Here is a 17,749-nt window from a genome sequence, read left to right as displayed (position 1 = left end):
AAATGGGCCGACTACTCTACTGTACGCTCCCAAGCGCTTAAAACAGTACTCAATAACCACTCAAATTAAGCTTGCCCATTGCAGCCTCAAAAGAAGACTTCCTGCCTCCCAACCTAGGCTCCATGGGCCACTGCCTTGCCCTCTTCTGCCAGTTCTCCTGACCCTTGTGGAAATGGTGAAAAAAACCACGCAAGAGAAAATGTACCCCTTAAGCACTCTGATGCTAACCCCAGCCCCACAGCACTTACGTACACATCCTCATATACTGCTATTTCCCCTCTCTGATTTATTTTGAATGTCTGTCTCCCACTGTAGACTGTATGCTCCTCACGGGCAATGGTCATGTCAACCAACTCTGTTGAAATGTACTCTCCCAAGTGCTTAGTACAGTGCTCTGCACAAAGTGCTCAATAAATGCCACTGATTGACTGATGAACTGAATAGTCCACTTTGTTTTTAAATGGCATTTATTAAGTGCTTACTATGGGCAACGCACTGTTCTAAGCGCTGGGGAGGTTACAAGGTGATCAGGTTGTCCCACATGGGGCTCACAATCTTCATCCCCATTTTACAGATGAGGTCACGAGGCCCAGAGAAGTTAAGTGACCTGCCCAAAATCACACAGCTGACAAGTGGTGGAGCCTGGATTAGAACCCACGACCTCTGACTCCCAAGCCCGGCCTCTTTCCACTGAGCCACGCTGCTTCACTTCGATTCCAGGCAACCAGAGGGACCCCAATGTGCAAGGCTGATTCTTCTACCCCTTGGGAAAAGCCCACCAGCACCCCCTTGCAAGCACGCTCACCATGCAGATCCATCATCCCGGGGGAAGAACTGTTCTCTGGGGTGGTCACCTCTGAGCCGCACTTCTCATCTTTGCCCTTTTTCTTGTTCTTGTTCTTCTGTTGGAAAAAGAAGCTGAGATTATGCCACTCTCCTGGGCATGTATGTGTGTTTGTGGGTTTATGTGTGTGGGTTTATGTGTGTGTCTGTGTGTTAGAGATGAGCAAGGGGGAGAAGGAGACACACCCACCTAGGGGGCCAACATATTTTATTTGATCTATACATCTTGAAAGTTCATTCCATTGGAAGGTGAGTTATTCTTCTGCATTTGTTGATGTTTCCCTCTGCCTATGTCTGTCCCCCTGATCCTGCCTGTTCTAGAACAGTGGCACCTAGGGGAAACAGCTAAAGATTGAGAGTCAGAAAATCCAATTCCATCACTGGCCTGGGGTGTGACTTTTGGACAACCTCTCTGGGCTTCCATTTCCTCATCCACCAAATGGGGAATTCAGATTGTGAATCCCACCTGAGACAGAGACTATATCCAATCACAGATCACTGTCCCTACCCCAGTACTGAGCACCAAGTGATCACACAAAATAAAAAGGAAGTACCCCAAGGTACAAGGTCCAAGAAACTTCGTACAACATGTTCTAATATGACACACAAGTGAAGGTGCTTAATAAAGATAACTTTATGATGACAATGGTGAGTGGCCTGGGGGAATCGACTCTTTTGCCTTTTGTCCTTTCAGGCTAGGAGTCGTTGAGGAGAAGCCCAAGCGAATGCTGTGTAGGACTGAGGACCCTCGACTATGACAAGGAAAGGCAGTGACAGTAATACTGTCTTCTCTTCTAGACTGTGAGTCCACTGTTGGGTAGGGGCTGTCTCTATATGTTGCCAACTTGTACTTCCCAAGCGCTTCATACAGTGCTCTGCACACAGTAAGCGTTCAATAAATACGACTGAATGAATGAATGAATAATACCGTACCCTGGTTCAGTAAGCCCGGGGTTCATTTTAGACAGAAAACACAAAGGCCTGAAGAGCAGTTCCCTGGGGCAGCCCTGCTCCTTGACCTGCAGGGTGGGGGACCCCTTGTGTGGGGAGAGAAGTAAAGAAATCCTCCTCCTCAATCCCAACTAAGGTTTCAATTCCAAGAGTCAATCTCTCCAGAGTGCTGACTTGTTGTAGGCTGAAGCTGTTCCAACACTGGAGGACAATTTGTCAACATTCAGTCCTTTACTGGCCAGGTGGGTAAAATATGATGTAGTGCTTAAGGCAAGAGGGTCGGGAGAGAACGAAGGAAGTTCTGGCCACAAGGGAAGGCCAGAATCCCCCCCTCTAAAGTGCCTTGGAGAGAGCACCTGAAATCCCACAGATTTGCCTTTACAACCACTACTACATGAAAGGGGAGAGCCCAAGCACCATTCCCAGCCTGCTGGAGGCTCTGAATCTCTGCAGTGTTCAACTCTACTGTCCTTTCCCAAGCGCTTAGCACGCCACTCACTGCACAAAACAAGCGCTCAATAAACACTACTGACTGGTGGACTATCTGATTACTGCAGAAACCCTCAGAACTGGGAAGGCAAGGAAGCAACATGGCCTAGTGGAAAGAACACTGGCATGGGAGTCGGAGGATTTGGGTGGCTCTACCACGCACCTGCTGTGTGACCCTGCGCAAGTCACTTAACTTCTCTATGCCTCAGTTTTCTCAAATGTAAAAGAGGGATTCAATACCTGTTCTCCCTCCCACTTAGACTGTAAGCACCACATTGAACAGGGAACGGGCCCAACCTGCTTAATATGAATCTACCTCAGTGCTTAGAACAGGGCTTGACACACATTGAGCACTTAATAAGAATAATGATAATAATAATTAAAAAGTCAATTAGTTCCATCTGATCCTAATCCCCAGGCTCAGGAGAGTCCTTCAGCCCCCTGACACCTTCCCCACCCAGTCTGGCCTGCCTCTTCAGATGGTCAGGGGAGCTCTGACTCTTTGTTCCCTAAGGGCCGGAGGGGTCCTAATGGCTAATGCCCGGATGTCCTCTGGAGGACAATGCCCACTGCCCAGAAGGATAGGGTGGGTTTACCTGCATCTCTCCCTCCTCCAGAGAGGCTGGCTGGGCTTCCCACACACCATCCAGATTCCCTTCCCGGCCCTCGTGAGACACCTGCTCTCCTCACAAAGCACCAGGCCATACTCACGTCATCCACCTTTGGCTCCGTCACCGGGACCCACTTGTAGATCCGTAGGGATGTGTCGCCCACAGTCACCCATTTTTTCTCCCTGTGGAGAGCGAAGAAAGACACACTGGTTATTCAGTGGGGCGCTCACCCGAGTGACAACAATCCCAGACTTCTTCCCCGGAGCGGCTCAGGAGGGAGGCCTGGGAGGGAAGTGAAGGGCCAGAGGTAGCTGAGGAAAGTCCCACAGACCCGACGTGCTGATCTGGACAGTTGGTGACTATGCAGACCCCGAGGAAAATAGAATCTACCTGATGAAGGGGCTCCTAACAGCCTTGGTACCATTCTTCCCAACTCCAAAACCTCAGAGGCAGATGGGAAAGCCACTCCAGAGAGCTGGAGGGAGGTGGAGGACAAGCCAAGAAATAGAGACGATTTGACTTTTCCCAGCCCTTGGAGGCCTGACACTCCTGCTGGGGACAATCAATCAATCAATGGTAGGTACTGACCGCTTACTGTGTGCAAAGCATTGTACCGAGCACTTTGGGAGAGTACAAAATAACAGAGTTGGTAGACACGTTCCCTGCCCACAATGAGCTTACAGTCTAGAGGATGCCAGTGAGGGCGGGCCCTAGCCCTGTTCCTCTGGTGCCTCATACATTGCCCTTGGGCTAACAGTACTGCCTAGTGGAAAGCGCATTGGTCTGCGAGTCAGAAGGCCTGGGCTCTAATCCGAGCTCCGCTACTTGTCTGCTGTGTGACCATGGGCTTATCACTTCACTTCTCTGTGCCTCAGTTTTCTCATCTGCAAAATGGGGATTATAATAACAATAATAATAATAATGGTATTTGTTAAGCACTTACTAGTCAGTCGGTCAATCATATTTACTGAGCGCTTACTGTGTGCAGAGCACTGTACTAAATGCTTGGGAAGTCCAAGTTGGCAACATATAGAGACAGTCCCTACCCAACAGTGGGCTCACAGTCTAGATGGGGGAGACAGACAACAAAACAAAACATATTAACAAAATAAAATAAATACAATAAATATGTGCAAATAAAATAGAGTAATAACTATGTACAAACATATATGCATATATACAGGTGCTGTGGGGAGGGGAAGGAGGTAAGGCGAGGTGCAAAGCACTGTTCTAAGCGCTGGGGAGGTTACAAGGTAATCAGGTTGTCCCACGGGGGGCTCACAGTTTTAATCCCCATTTTACAGATGAGGGAACCGAGGCCCAGCGAAGTGAAGTGACTTGCCCAAAGTCACACAGCTGACAGTTGGCGGAGCTGGGATTTGAACCCATGACCTCCGACTCCAAAGCCCAGGCTCTTTCCACTGAGCCATGCTGTTTCTGAGTCCCTGCTTCTGCTTCTGAGGTGGGGGCAGCGAATGTGTCTAACCTGATCTGCTTGTACCCACCTAGGTGCTTAGTACAGTGGCTGGCAGAGAGTAAGCACTTAAATACCACAATTATTATTATTGTCCTCCATGCCTCAGTTTCCTCATCTGTAAAATGGGGATTAAGACTGTGAGCCCCATGTGGGACAGGGTCTGTGTCCAACCCGATAATCTTGTATCTATCCTAGGGCTTAGCAAAGTGCCTGGCACATGGTAAACACTTCAATACCACAATTATTATTACTACTTTGGAAACCAAACTCCACTCCCTGCTTTGGTCCCATGATTGCCTCTTCCCCCAGCCCTGCCACGGTCACTGGTCACAGGGCAGGTCGGGGGAGCAGCAGCAGACGAGTTAGTTGCCTGGAATCAGTTGTCTAGAAGTCCCCCTTCTAGACTGTGAGCCCGTTCTTGGGTAGGGACCGTCTCTATACTTTGCCAACTTGTACTTCCCAAGCACTTAGTACAGTGCTCTGCACACAGTTAAGCGCTCAATAAATACAACTGAATGAAATGAAATGAATGGTGAAAGGAAAAGTTGGAGGGTTGAAGAAAACGAGCAAGAGCTGAGGGAATGGGGACGGGCCAGTTCAGCAGTCACGCTTCAAAACCTATCCCTCTTTTCCTTTAGAAAGGAACCTGGCCAAGGGCAAGCAGTTTTGCCACAGGCCTTTATGGCTCGCCTCTGGCAGCTTCTAGGTCAGAGGGAGCTGGGCTGGCAGGGAGGAGCAGGCAACTGTGAGTAATCACTGTGTTCATGCTCCCCTACACAAGAGGGGCCTGGAGGCTGCAGTGGAGTGGAGGCAGCTGGCTGAGTCTGCATGGAGAGAGGGAAAAGGTGCTACTGAAGCATAGCACTGGGGGCTGAAAGGGAAACCCAGCCCAGATCTCTAGGGTCAGTGGTCACTGTGACAGCTGGGTAAGAGGACACACTAAGGGGGAAGACCACCCTCATTCCAAACCTAGCCTCCCTGCTGGGTTGAATTTATTTTTGCAATCTATGTCATCTAGATGTGCACCCTTCATCCCTCCATTTATTGATTCACTCTCTCCCTCTACTCTGGTGGGCAGGGTTTGGGTTCCCACAGTGCCTAGGATGAAGCCTTCCAGCCCACCTTTCTAAACTGAAAGTGACAGGGATGATGCTGATGATGGGGAAGTGGGAAGGAAGACAAAGACAGCGTGGGCAATTTCCTTAATGCAAAAGGAAGCTTGATCCTCTCCACCAGGACAAACAACTGCCTCTACCCTTAAAAGAGACAGCCCCACTGGGTGAGGTGATTCATGCTTCTGTTTTTCATTATCAGTTACTTATCACAGGCCACCATTTTTGAGGAATAAAGCTTTTTTTAGAGCAGTGGTAGCAATTGGGGGTAGGGGTAAGAAGAAAGACAGGGCTAAGACAGTTGATAGAGGTAGGAAGAGAAGGGAGAGGGGTTACAGTCATTCACTGAGTACCTATTGTATACAGCACTTGGGAGGTGCGGGAGAGAACTAAGAACTAGTTCTCTGCAGTCTCAAGTGCCCTCTTACTTTTCTCTTCCATCTCCTCTGCTTTCCTCCTCTTTGTTCTCTTGCTCCCCTTATGGTTAGTGTGAATTCCACACACATAATAGCCTCTTCCCTGCTTTTGGACTGCAAAGAATATTCAACAAAGCAGGGCAATTATGTGAACAAATATGGTATTTCAAAAAGGCTAATAATACCGCTGTGATATTTATTATTTACTAAGTTTTAGATCTGGTTTACCTGATTAAAAAAAAAATCACTCCAGCTATATTCTAAATGAACTCTTAGAAATAGGAGTCCTGTGCTTCTGTCTGATGTCTGCCAGAGAGAGAGAGAGAGACAGAGAAAGGGTCATCCGAGGCCAGCCAGACAACCTTCAAAGCTCTTTAATGACTAGTGCTTTAAAGTCCCAGAAATTGTAGAAGTTGTCTTTACTTTCATGAGCTCTACTTCTCCACTCAACATTTGTAAATTAGCACCTTTTTTCTTTTTAATGGCATTTGTTAAGTGTTTACTATGTGCCAGGAAGGGTACTAAGCGCTGGGGTAGATACAAGCTAATCAGGTTGGACATAGTCCATGTCCCACAGAGAGCTCACATTCTTAATCCTCATTTTAGAAATGAGGTACCAAAAGTACAGAGAAGTTAAATGACTTGTTCGAGGTCACACAGTAGACAAGAGGCAGACCCAGGATTAGAACCCAGGCCGGGTCTCTTTCCACTGGACCACACTGCTTCCCTAACCATGCCATCCCGGCTTGTTCCAAACCTCATCCCCAAGGGACAACTTTCCAGAGTCACTTAGGAAAACAATTAAAGAGTCCAACTTAGGGAGAGGAATGAACCTGACAGCATGGTTGAGATATAAATCAAACCAAAACCTCAGACACCAGATTTCTAAGGAAGGACCTTCCTCTCCCTTTCTCTCCAGTGGTGATGTCACCAAAAACACAGACTGCACCACTACCCCTGGCCCCCCCAACACCAGTTGCTCTGCCCTGCTGCTCTCGCTAAATGCATATTTGAAACAGAAGGGTCTCCAGCCTCCCCTCTGCCAAATATTCTCTCTCAGTAATTCTGAAGGTAAACCAAGTTTCAAGAGCAGTTCAGTATTTTATGACATTTCGAAGCTCCCCTGTGCCACCTCTTCCATCTGGAAGGTGCCATAAGGAATGGAGGTAACAGCAAAGTTCTCCCTTGGGTATGAAAATCAGCCTCACCATCTCTTTCAGTTGAGTCCATCAAACCAGACAGCCTCTGGTACCCTCCATTTCAAATGATCAGAGGGGATTTGTTTTGAGGGAAGAGGCCTCCCCCAAATCAACAAAAACAGGCCCCAGGGCAGCAGTGGACAAAAAGCAGCCCATCAACTGATTCATTCTCTCCCTTTCTCCCTGTCCCTCTCCTCCCCTCTCACAGAGTTTCACCCTCTGGGATTCCTAACCAGCTCTGATCCTACAGTCCACAACTCCCACCTGCTCAGGTCCCTAGGGGTGTCGGACAAGAGCTGGGGTTCGGTTCCACCCCCAGCTCGGGACCAGTCAGGAGCAACCACAGGAGGAAAGGCAACCCACTTGTCCCACCTCCGACCGCTCTTCTCCATGACTGTCAAAATCGTGTGTGCGGCCCGTGCACGGTTTGGAAGATTCGGTAAGGGGCCCGCCAGGCCGAAATAATGGCCTGACCCAGAGGAAACGTCAATCACTTCTACTGAATGAAACAAGTGCCCGAAAAGCTAAGCGATTTAACACAAACAAAACGCAGGGTGTAAACATCATGCACACTGAGCTCAGCTTCTGCAAATGATCTGAACAGTGAACTTAAAAAAAAAACTCTGCATAGTGAAAAAACTTAATTGGCGCAAAATACACAAGGCACCTTTTAGAAGAGTTGTTGGTTTTGCAGGCCACAAATGAACACACAGATTGCAAGCGTCTCCCTACCACGTGCTCACAATACTTATCACATCTCTTTGGCTCTCTGATAGCCCTAGCCGGTCTCCTCTTCCAGCCCTTTCATTTATTCATTCATTCACTGAAATACTCAGCGCTCAAAGAGAAACCTTTCAATCACACTGTTGGTTAAGTTGACTGGAGTTACTGCCATGTGCCCCACATTTCAGGGGCATTAAAATGTCGCCAATTTAAGTAGCCAAATACATTAATTTCCCATCTCGCCTTCAAGATCTAGATACTGTTGCATAAAAGGCTGAACAGTTCAGAGCAGAACAGAGGGAGAGAGAGATTCAGAGAAAAGCCAGACACAGGGCAAATCAGAGCGGAGACAGAGAGGGTCCCAGAGACACAAATCAAGGAGAGGGTGGGAGCAGAGATGAATCACCACTGCATTTCACACACAAACAAAAACACTGTACTCTCTTTGCAAAATTCCATTCGGCTATTGGAGGAGACCTCTAGGTAGCCCCAAAGGCAAAGCTGCTCTTCCCTCCACCATCTCCCTTTGCTTCGTGCCCAAACTCATCATCCTCAGAATGTATCCACTCTCACTTAACCAACCATTCAGATTAATTAGTCACGGCACTGACGCAGTGAGGTTCACCATCACCCACTCGTGCAGAGCCCTCTCCTGCCCCCTCTGCCCCGCCAACCTCGTATCTCCTCTCCACCTCCGACATGAAGTCATCTTGCTGTCTGGGTGGGCCGCTTCCCAGTCCATCCCAAAACAAGTCCCAAAACAACCGTTCTGTTCTCACAAGCCGCCACAGCGAGGGACGGGCTGCAGGCAGCTCATCCACCGGGAAAGCCTGGAAAAGACAACTGGAAGGATCAGCCCAGCGAGAGACACTCAACAGGACCCCGTGGCCATTCCCACAGATAACATCCCTGAGTAACGGAAAAGACCCCAAATGGCTCTGGCAAACCTCTCTCCTCGAGAGGCCCAGTGGGATCCCCCCGGCCATCGACTTGCAGGGCCCAATCTCCCAGACACCCCCCTCGACTCTGTGTCCTTCGTAAAGTGTTTGTCTTTCTCCAGCCTTAGCCTTCCAAGTCCAGTCTCCCAGAAAGATGGGGCTCCCACGCTGAGGTGGGCGATCCCCCTGGGAGAGGCACTGCTTGAGGTTTGGGGAGTCCCGGTGCCAGGCATCCTCTGTGTCCCAGGTGTCTTGCCATAACCCATGGGCACCTCTGCCAAGGTCAAAATCATCCCAAGTCACCTCCTTTCCCACACTGAGAGGCACAGAAAACCCATCAGCTCTGGTAGCTGACCCCAAGCAAAGTAACTGAAATCTATCAGAAAGGGAGAAAACTGTACAAAAAGCCGCCAAACCCTGAGCCCCAACGGCCAAACCTGAACTGTGACGCCCGCGCGGCCTGGCCCTGAGGTAGAGATGTGGAAGGTTGGCCACGGCACATCCCACAGCGGCTGGAAGCAGCTTGGTCACAGTCTCTCCCTCTGGAACAATGCAGAAAAATAAACTGCCAGGCCTCCCTCAGGCTTTCCTCCTCACTCCCCACCAGTGGATTGGGTTTCTCCATTTCAGCCCCCTCCACCCAAGAGTGAGCCACCATTTTGTTTTCCCTCAGCCATCTTCAAGAGCCGTCTCACCCCATCAGCCTGCTCTCCTTCTGAAAGCCCCAGGATGGATTCCATTCTGCACCAGAGTCAGAGTCGCTGGTTGTGGCTGTTCTAAACGGGAGGGGGTGAGGGTCAAAGTTATCTGGGGCTCTTCTGAGGGGCAGCACACCAGGGGTCACTTTTAAGGATCAAGGCTGCTAAGGAGAACACAACTCCGCACAGAGAGAAGAACCAGATTTCTTAAAAGGCCATACCTAATCAGCAACAGGCCAAGGGGTCTTCCTCTGTAAGCCACCCAGTGAAATAAACCACCTCAACATGGGACCCACTGAGGCAGCACAATCAGACCCAACTCACACACCCTCAATGGAATAGGAGCCGGAGAGCCTGCAGAAAACCAAACCCAGAGCAAAAAATCAGTCTCTCCCTAGGCCACAAAACAAAGAGTCGAAATGCAGCCTGGAGCAGTTTTGTTATGAGTCTAAAAAATCGGAGAAAGGGCATCACCCAAGCATGGTGACCAAGAGTCGACTAAGATGGCAGAAAGCAATTTATCTCCAGGCTGGCTGGCATTTGATCAGGCCCTGTCCCAGTCCCTCGGAGTTGAAGTGTGGTTGCTCCATCTGCCCTAGCCAGGGAGCAGCTGGTAGGTCCTGCCAGGAGGCTGAGTTTCTGACATGGAGCAGTTGGCAGGCTGTTGGGATCCACCCTCTTTGTTGGAATGGAGGGTGGGGGAGGGTGGAGCGGGCAGGCTTGCCCCCCATCCCTTGTACTTCGGAAAAATGAGGTGATGGTGGTGGTGGTGAATTCAGGACAAATGGCAATGACTCCCTGGGGGCCCCTCAGCTCCCCCTCCTGCTTATTTATTTTTAATTTATGTATATTAATGTCTGTCTTCCCCCTTCAGACTTGAGCTCATTGTGTTATATTGTTATATTCTACACTGTACTGTCCCCAGCGCTTAGTACAGTGCTTGGCACACAGTAAGCACTCAATACGAGTGAGTGAATGAATGAAACCCAGAACAGTATGACTCGGTCTGAGGAAGCCGCCACAGGTGACCCACATCCCCCCAAGGTGACGGAGCCCAGGAAAGGATGGCCATATCTTTTTGTATTATTTGGCCTGAAAATAAAAGGAAAAAAAAAACTTTCTATTCCCACCAAACCATGATCCCGCAGGGGAGATTTTATGGGCAGTTACTGGTGGGCTGCCTTATTTTTTTTCTAATTATTATTATTTGAATGGGCTTGCTTTGAAATGGACTCACTTTGTATTCTGAAAAGTCTTTTCGGGACCGCAAATCACAATCGACTTGGATCCTGTTAATGTCCTGCTACAGAAGGAATGTTCTGAAATTTTTTCCAAGTCAAACGAACCTACTCCCAGGGCATTTGGGAAGGCCGTGGCGATGGCCCTCTTGAATGGGGCAGCCGGGAACACTCCAACTTTATTTCCCTCTCCTCCTTCTGTGAAATGGATGTGGGAGGGGGCAGAGAAATATAGGAGTCACCCCCCGGGTTGGGTACTACAAACCCAAGAGACGTTGACATTTACACAGGAAAGCAGACTTTTTTGTTTGTTTGTTTGACCAAAGGGACATACTTTTCGTTGGAATCAAAAGCACAAAACGTCCTGGGCGGATAGGCAGGCCCATTTCAATTCACTGGCGTTGACACCCTTCCTCGTCCCGCTCCAGGAACACTGAATCAGCCCGGTGGCTGAATCCGTGGGAAAGAAAAGTCAAAATTAGGGACTGTGTGGCTTGTTCGGAAAAGTTCCTGCCGGAGGACTGGTTTAATCGAGGCGGCCGTCTCGCACGCAAGAACGTTTAAAAATAAAAACCCAGGGCCCCGTCGGGCCATTAAAACTACTGACGTGTAAAAACGAGGCCGAAACGCGACAAAATAAAAAAAAAACCTTAAATAACCTTTAAAGCACACCCACGGCCTGCTCCTGCAAATCAAAGAGGCGCGTTTGAAGTAGATGTTACGGATGACTAGTTACCAAGATAAAGCAACCCCCCCTGCCACCGGAAAATAAAACTAATAAAGCCCACCGGATTTTTCTTTATTTTTTTTTATTTATCCCGCGCCTCGTGTGGAACTCTTTTGTTGGGAGGGTGGCCTCCCTTGTAGGGGAGGGCTCGGCTCTTTCCTAACACGAGGCCTCGGCATGGGGGGCGAGGGTCTCCGGTTGGCAGAGCCGGGGGTAGGAGCCGGGTTGGGGGCTTAATAAATAATAAAATAATTCATTAATAAAAGATAAATAGAATTTTAGTTATAAATATGTGTATATATGCAAAAGTGCTGTGGGTGGGGGGGGGTAGAACAAAGAGAGCAGGTCAGGATAATGTATAAATGTTTGTACATATTACTCTATTTATTTTACTTGTACATATCTATTCTATTTATTTTATTTTGTTAGAATGTTTGGTTTTGTTCTGTCTCCCCCTTTTAGACTGTGAGCCCACTGTTGGGTAGGGACTGTCTCTATATGTTGCCAACTTGGACTTCCCAAGCGCTTCGTCCAGTGCTCTGCACACAGTAAGCGCTCAATAAATACGATCGATAATGATGATATATGTTTGTACATATTTGTTATTCTATTTTAGTTGTACATATTTCTTCTATTTATTTTATTTTGTTAATGTTTTGTTGTCTGTCTCCCCCTTCTAGACTGTGGGCCCACTGTTGGGTAGGGACCGTCTCTATATGTTGCCAACTTGTACTTTCCAAGCGCTTAGTCCAGTGCTCTGCACACAGTAAGCGCTCAATAAATACGATTTAATGAATGAATGAATGAATGGGGGGGGGGGGGTCTGACTCATGCCTGCTGCAGCCCTTGCACCACTTCCTCCCTCTCCCTCGGCCCCCATCTTTCTTTCTTTCTCCTCTCCCTTCCAGCCTTCTCTCCGGGCGGCCCAAAGCGCTAAATTTAAACCACTCGCGGTCTGCGAACTCCGCAGACTTCAGGGCGCCCGGTTGCACAAGGCGGAGGGAGAAGAGGGAGGAGGAGGAGGAGGTGGGGAGAGGGAGAGCGTGGCCGAGGAAAAAGGTGGCGGCTTGGTGCAGGCACAATGGAGATCTCTCCACCACCCAGGCGCACAGAAAGCAGCTTTCATGTGACTTGCAAAATCTTTTTAAATAACCAAAACCCTCCCGAAATGGCTTCTCTGTAGGGATGGTGGGCCCCTCCCGGTGGGCCCGGCACCAGGTGGGTGGGCAGGAGTCGCACCTGGCCCGGTGGGCCCCCCTTTTCCAGCAGGTGACCCAGGCCGGGGGAGAGCCTGCTGGCTGCCTTTTTCTTTCCCCTTTGCAACCACTGCCAGCGAGCTTCACCGCTTACCATTTGCGCACTTTCTCGATAGCCGCCATGACCCTCTTGATATCATCTTTGGCCCGGCTCCTGGTCTCTGCTCGAACCGACCTGCCCGACATGGTTCTGGCTGGGAGAAGGAGGAGGCTGCTGCTGCTGCTGCAGATTTTGCAGCTGCTGCTGCTGCAGGCCTTGCAACTGCTGCCGCTCCTGCAGCTGCTGCTGCTGCTGCTGCTGGAGGAGAAGGAGGAGCGTGCTTCGGTCCTTGTCGCTTTCCCCTTCCCAGGCCCACACTCTCACAAACACACACACAGCTACACACACACACACAGAAACACACACACACACAAAGCCTGCCGCTGCCCGCTCGGCCCCCAGTGCGCAGGCGCCGAGCGGCCCGGTTGCACAGAGCTGCAGCGGCAGCAATAATAATAGTAGTGATGGTATTTGGTAAGCGTTTACTGTAATAAGGACGGCGTTTATTAAGCGCTTACTATGTGCAAAGCACTGTTCTAAGCGCTGGGGAGGTTACCAGGCGATCAGGTTGTTCCACGGGGGAGACTCAGAGTCTTAATCCCCATTTTACAGACGAGGGAAATGAAGCCCAGAGAAGTGAAGTGACTTGCCCAAAGTCACCCAACTGACAATTGGCGGAGCTGGGATTTGAACCCATGACCTCTGACTCCAAAGCCCGGGCTCTTTCCACTAAGCCGCAATGATGGTATTTGTTAAGTGCTTACTGTAATAATGACGGTGTTTATTAAGCGCTTACTATGTGCAAAGCACTGTTCTAAGCACTGGGGAGGTTACCAGGCGATCAGGTTGTCCCACGGGGGGGGCTCAGAGTCTTAATCCCCATTTTACAGACGAGGGAACTGAGGCCTAGAGAAGTGACTTGCCCAAAGTCACCCAGCTGACAATTGACGGAGCCGGGATTTGAACCCATGACCTCTGACTCCAAAGCCCGGGCTCTTTCCACTAAGCCGCAATGATGGTATTTAAGTGCTTACTGTAATAATGACGGCGTTTATTAAGCACTTACTATGTGCAAAGTACAGTTCTAAGCCCTGGGGCGGTTACCAGGCGATCAGGTTGTCCCACGGGGGGCTCACAGTCTTAATCCCCATTTTACAGATGAGGGAACTGAGGCCCAGAGAATCAATCAATCAATCGTATTTATTGAGCGCTTACCGTGTGCAGAGCACTGTACTAAGCACTTGGGAAGTACAAGTTGGCAACATATAGAGACGGTCCCTACCCAACAGTGCGCTCACAGTCTAAAAGAGAGAAGTGAAGTGACTTGCCCAAAGTCACACAGCTGACAATTGGCGGAGCTGGGATTTGGGATCCCTCCTCTGGAGGGATACAAGGTGATCAGGTTGTCCCACGTGGGGTTTGCAATCTTAATCCCCATTTTACAGATGAGGTCACTGAGGCCCAGTGAAGTGACTTGCCCAAAGCCACACAGCCGATAATAATAATGATGGCATTTCTTAAGGCCTTACTACGTGCAAAGCACTGTTCTAAGCACTGGGGAGGATACAGGGTGATCGGGTTGCCCCAGGTGGGGCTCACAGTCTTAAACCCCATTTTACAGATGAGGTAACTGAGGCACAGAGAAATTAAGTGACTTGACCAAAGTCACACAGCTGACAAGTGGCGGAGCAGGGGTTTGAACCCATGACCTCTGACTTCCAAGCCCGGGCTCTTTCCACTGAGCCACACTGCTTCTCTAATGCCCCCTTTGGGGGTCGGGATAATAATAATAATAATAGTATTTTTAATAATAATAATAATAATAATGGCATTTATTAAGCGCTTACTATGTGCAAAGCACTGTTCTAACCACTGGGGAGGTTACAAAGTGATCCGGTTCTCCCACAGAGGGCTCACAGTCTTCATCCCCATTTTACAGATGAGGGAACTGAGGCCCAGAGAAGTTAAGTGACTTGCCCAAAGTCACACAGCTGACAATGGGCGGAACCGAGATTTGAATGAATGAATGAATGAATTTGAATTTGAATGAATGAATGCTGCCAGCTTGGCCTTCCCAAGGGCTTAGTCCGGTGCTGTGCACACAGTGAGCGCTCAATCAATACGATTAAATGAATGGCTGTGCGCCCACTGTTGGGTAGGGACTGCCTATATGTTGCCAACTTGTCCTTCCCAAGCGCTTAGTCCAGTACTCTGCAATCAATCAATCGTACTGATTGAGCGCTTACTGTGTGCAGAGCACTTTTAAGCGCTTACTATGTGCCAAGCACTGTTCTAAACACTGGGGGAGATACAGGGTAATCAGACTGTCCCACGTGGGGCTCACACTTTTTTAGTCCCCATTTTACAGATGAGGGAACTGAGGCCCAGAGAAGTTAAGTAACTTGCCCAAAGTCACACAGCTGAAATGTGGCGGAGCCGGAATTTGAACCCACGACCTCTGACTCCTAAGCCTGGGCTCTTTCCACTGAGCCATGCTGCTCCCTTTCCCCGGGCCCCCTGGGGCTCTTCGATCGAGGGCAAGATGCCCCCCAATCCCCACCCCTCCAGCTCCCGCAGCGGACCGGCGATGCGATCGTGGTTTAGTAACAAGAGCCCAGGCTGGTAAGTCAGAGGCCATGGGTTCGAATTCTGACTCGGCCAGTTGTCAGCTGTGCAAAATTGGGCAAGTCACTTTGCTTCTCTGGGCCTCAGTTACCTAAGCAGCATGGGTCAGTGGAAAGAGCGTGGGTTTGGGAGTCTGAGGCCGTGGGTTCTAATCCCGGCTCCACCACTTGTCTGCTGTGTGACTTTGGGCAATTCACTTCACTTCTCTGGGCCTCAGTTACCTCATCTGGAAAACGGGGATTAAGACTGTGAGCCCCATGTGGGACAACCTGATTACCTTGTATCTCCCCCAGCGCTTAGAACAGTGCTTGGCACGTAATAAGTGCTTAACAAATACCCAAATTATTATGATTATTATTCAAATGGCAATTAAGACTGTGAGCACCACGTGGTACAACCTGATGATCTTGTATCTACCCCAGCACTTACTACAGTGCTTGGCACCCACTAAGCGCTTAACAAATACCAACATTATTATTATTGGGAGTCAGAGGTCGTGGGTTCGAATTCTGACTCTGCCACTTGTCAGCTGTGTGAGTTTAGGTGAGTCACTTCACTTCCTCTGGGCCTCAGTGACCTCATCTGGAAAGTGGGGAGTAAGAGCCCCATGTGGCTGATAACCTGGTAAACTTGTATCTACCCCAGCGCTTAGAACACTGCTTGGCACATAGTAAGCACTTAACAAATACCATGATTATTATTATATCCTTAATATCACCCCGGGGGCAGTTGCATTTCCCTCCCAATGTGCAGCTCCTGAGATCCCTTGCAGAGTTGGCCTTGCCACCGGCCCACTTTGGGGCTCTTGAAGAATGGGCACTGCTGCCCACCAATTTGTCTTGAATGCCAAATTGCCGGGAATCATCATCATCATCAATCGTATTTATTGATTTATTAATAAATACGATTGATTGATTGAGCGCTTACTATGTGCAGAGCACTGTACTAAGCGCTTGGGAAGTACAAATTGGCAACATATAGAGACAGTCCCTACCCAACAGTGGGCTCACAGTCTAAAAGAATTGCACATTGATCCCACCTTTAAGGTCAACTCCTGGGGAAGGGGGCTCTTCAGTTGTTTTTCTAACTTGTCCCCTAAAGCTTTATTTGGTGTAGTAGAAAGAGCACGGGTTTAGGAGTCAGAGGACGTGGGTTCTAATTCTGGATCCGCCACTTCATTCACTCAGTTGTATTTATTGAGCACTTACTGTGTGCAGAGCACTGTACTAAGAGCTTGGAAAGTACAATTCAGCAATAGAGACAATCCCTGCCCACAACGGGCTCACAGTCTAGAAGACGGGCCCACTTGTCTGCTGTGTGACCTTGGGCAAGCCGCTTAACTTCTCTGGGCCTCAGTTACCTCATCTGCAAAATGAGCATTAATAATAAGTATGGTATTTGTTAAGCGCTTACAATGTGCCAACCACTGTTCTAAGTGTTGGGATAGATACAAGGTAATCAGTTTGTCCCACGTGGAGCTCACAGTCTTAATCCCCATTTTACAGATGAGGTAATTGAGGCCTAGAGAAGTTAATGTCTTGCCCAAGGTCACACCACAGACAAGTGGCAGAGCTGGGATTAGAACTCACTTCCTCTGACTCCCAAACCTGTGTTCTTTCCACTGTGAGCCGCACGTGGGACAACCTGATGACCTTGTATCTTCCCCAGTACATAGAACAATGCTTGGCACATGATGATGATGATGGCATTTATCATCATGGTAAGCGCTTAACAAATACCATAATAGTAATAATAATTATTAATAATAAACATAACTATTGGTCCTCAGCCTGCTTAAGGGCAAGAAAATGGATGTTTAGGAGAGAGCCAACAGGTGGGGTGGGGAAATACAGTGTGAGGGACAGTCAATTTGAAGTCTTAATTCGTGCTTTGAAATCATTTTTAGAACAAGCATGACCTCTCTCGCTGTCACTGTCCAAAGCATCACCTTTCCTCTCTTTTCCTCCCAAGGTGAAAGTACATTTTCCAGTGTAAGGTAATAATCATTTGATATTTGGATACTGCAGGTTATTGTCAGTGGATTTGGTATGTGTAATCACTTTGCTATTGAGCTCCCTACTTGTGACTTACCTTGTATCTATTCCAATGCTCTGTGCAGTGCTTGGCACATAGTAAGCACTTAAAAGATAATACAGTTATTATTAGATGACGTCAGGAATCTCAGTCTTCAAGAAGTTGAAGGTCCGGGCCAGGCAACCACAGCATAAAGTCAAGTGCTGAGTGGTACTGGATACAATTAATTGCAGATTAAAAATGGAGCTCCAAACTCTTCCCCACACTAGGGGAAATAACTCCAGTGTTACTGTAACACTTCTTTGTTATTAATAATAACAATCCAAATTGTTGGCTTTCAGCCAGACAGCCTGAATGAAAATCTTTGGGTCC

General features: G+C 48.8%; 1 protein-coding gene across 1 annotated transcript in view; it reads right to left on the bottom strand.

The window, feature by feature from the left end:
- The window catches only part of BCL7A (BAF chromatin remodeling complex subunit BCL7A), a 33,854-nt gene extending 20,914 nt beyond the window's left edge, over nucleotides 1-12,940 (bottom strand). Inside the window, exons 1-3 of the mRNA XM_038763133.1 lie at nucleotides 12,773-12,940; nucleotides 2,995-3,076; nucleotides 806-899 (exon numbers count right to left, since the gene is read on the bottom strand). Of these exons, the coding sequence (XP_038619061.1) occupies nucleotides 806-899; nucleotides 2,995-3,076; nucleotides 12,773-12,864 (268 nt within the window). The 5' untranslated portion in view covers nucleotides 12,865-12,940. The remainder of the gene's footprint in view (nucleotides 1-805; nucleotides 900-2,994; nucleotides 3,077-12,772) is intronic.
- Between the last annotated feature and the right edge of the window lie 4,809 nt (nucleotides 12,941-17,749).

The sequence above is a fragment of the Tachyglossus aculeatus genome, chromosome 21, assembly GCF_015852505.1.
Source record: "Tachyglossus aculeatus isolate mTacAcu1 chromosome 21, mTacAcu1.pri, whole genome shotgun sequence".
Taxonomy (NCBI): domain Eukaryota; kingdom Metazoa; phylum Chordata; class Mammalia; order Monotremata; family Tachyglossidae; genus Tachyglossus; species Tachyglossus aculeatus.
The sequence above is the reverse complement of the archived record's forward strand: the minus strand, read 5'-3'. Positions and strand labels throughout refer to the sequence as shown.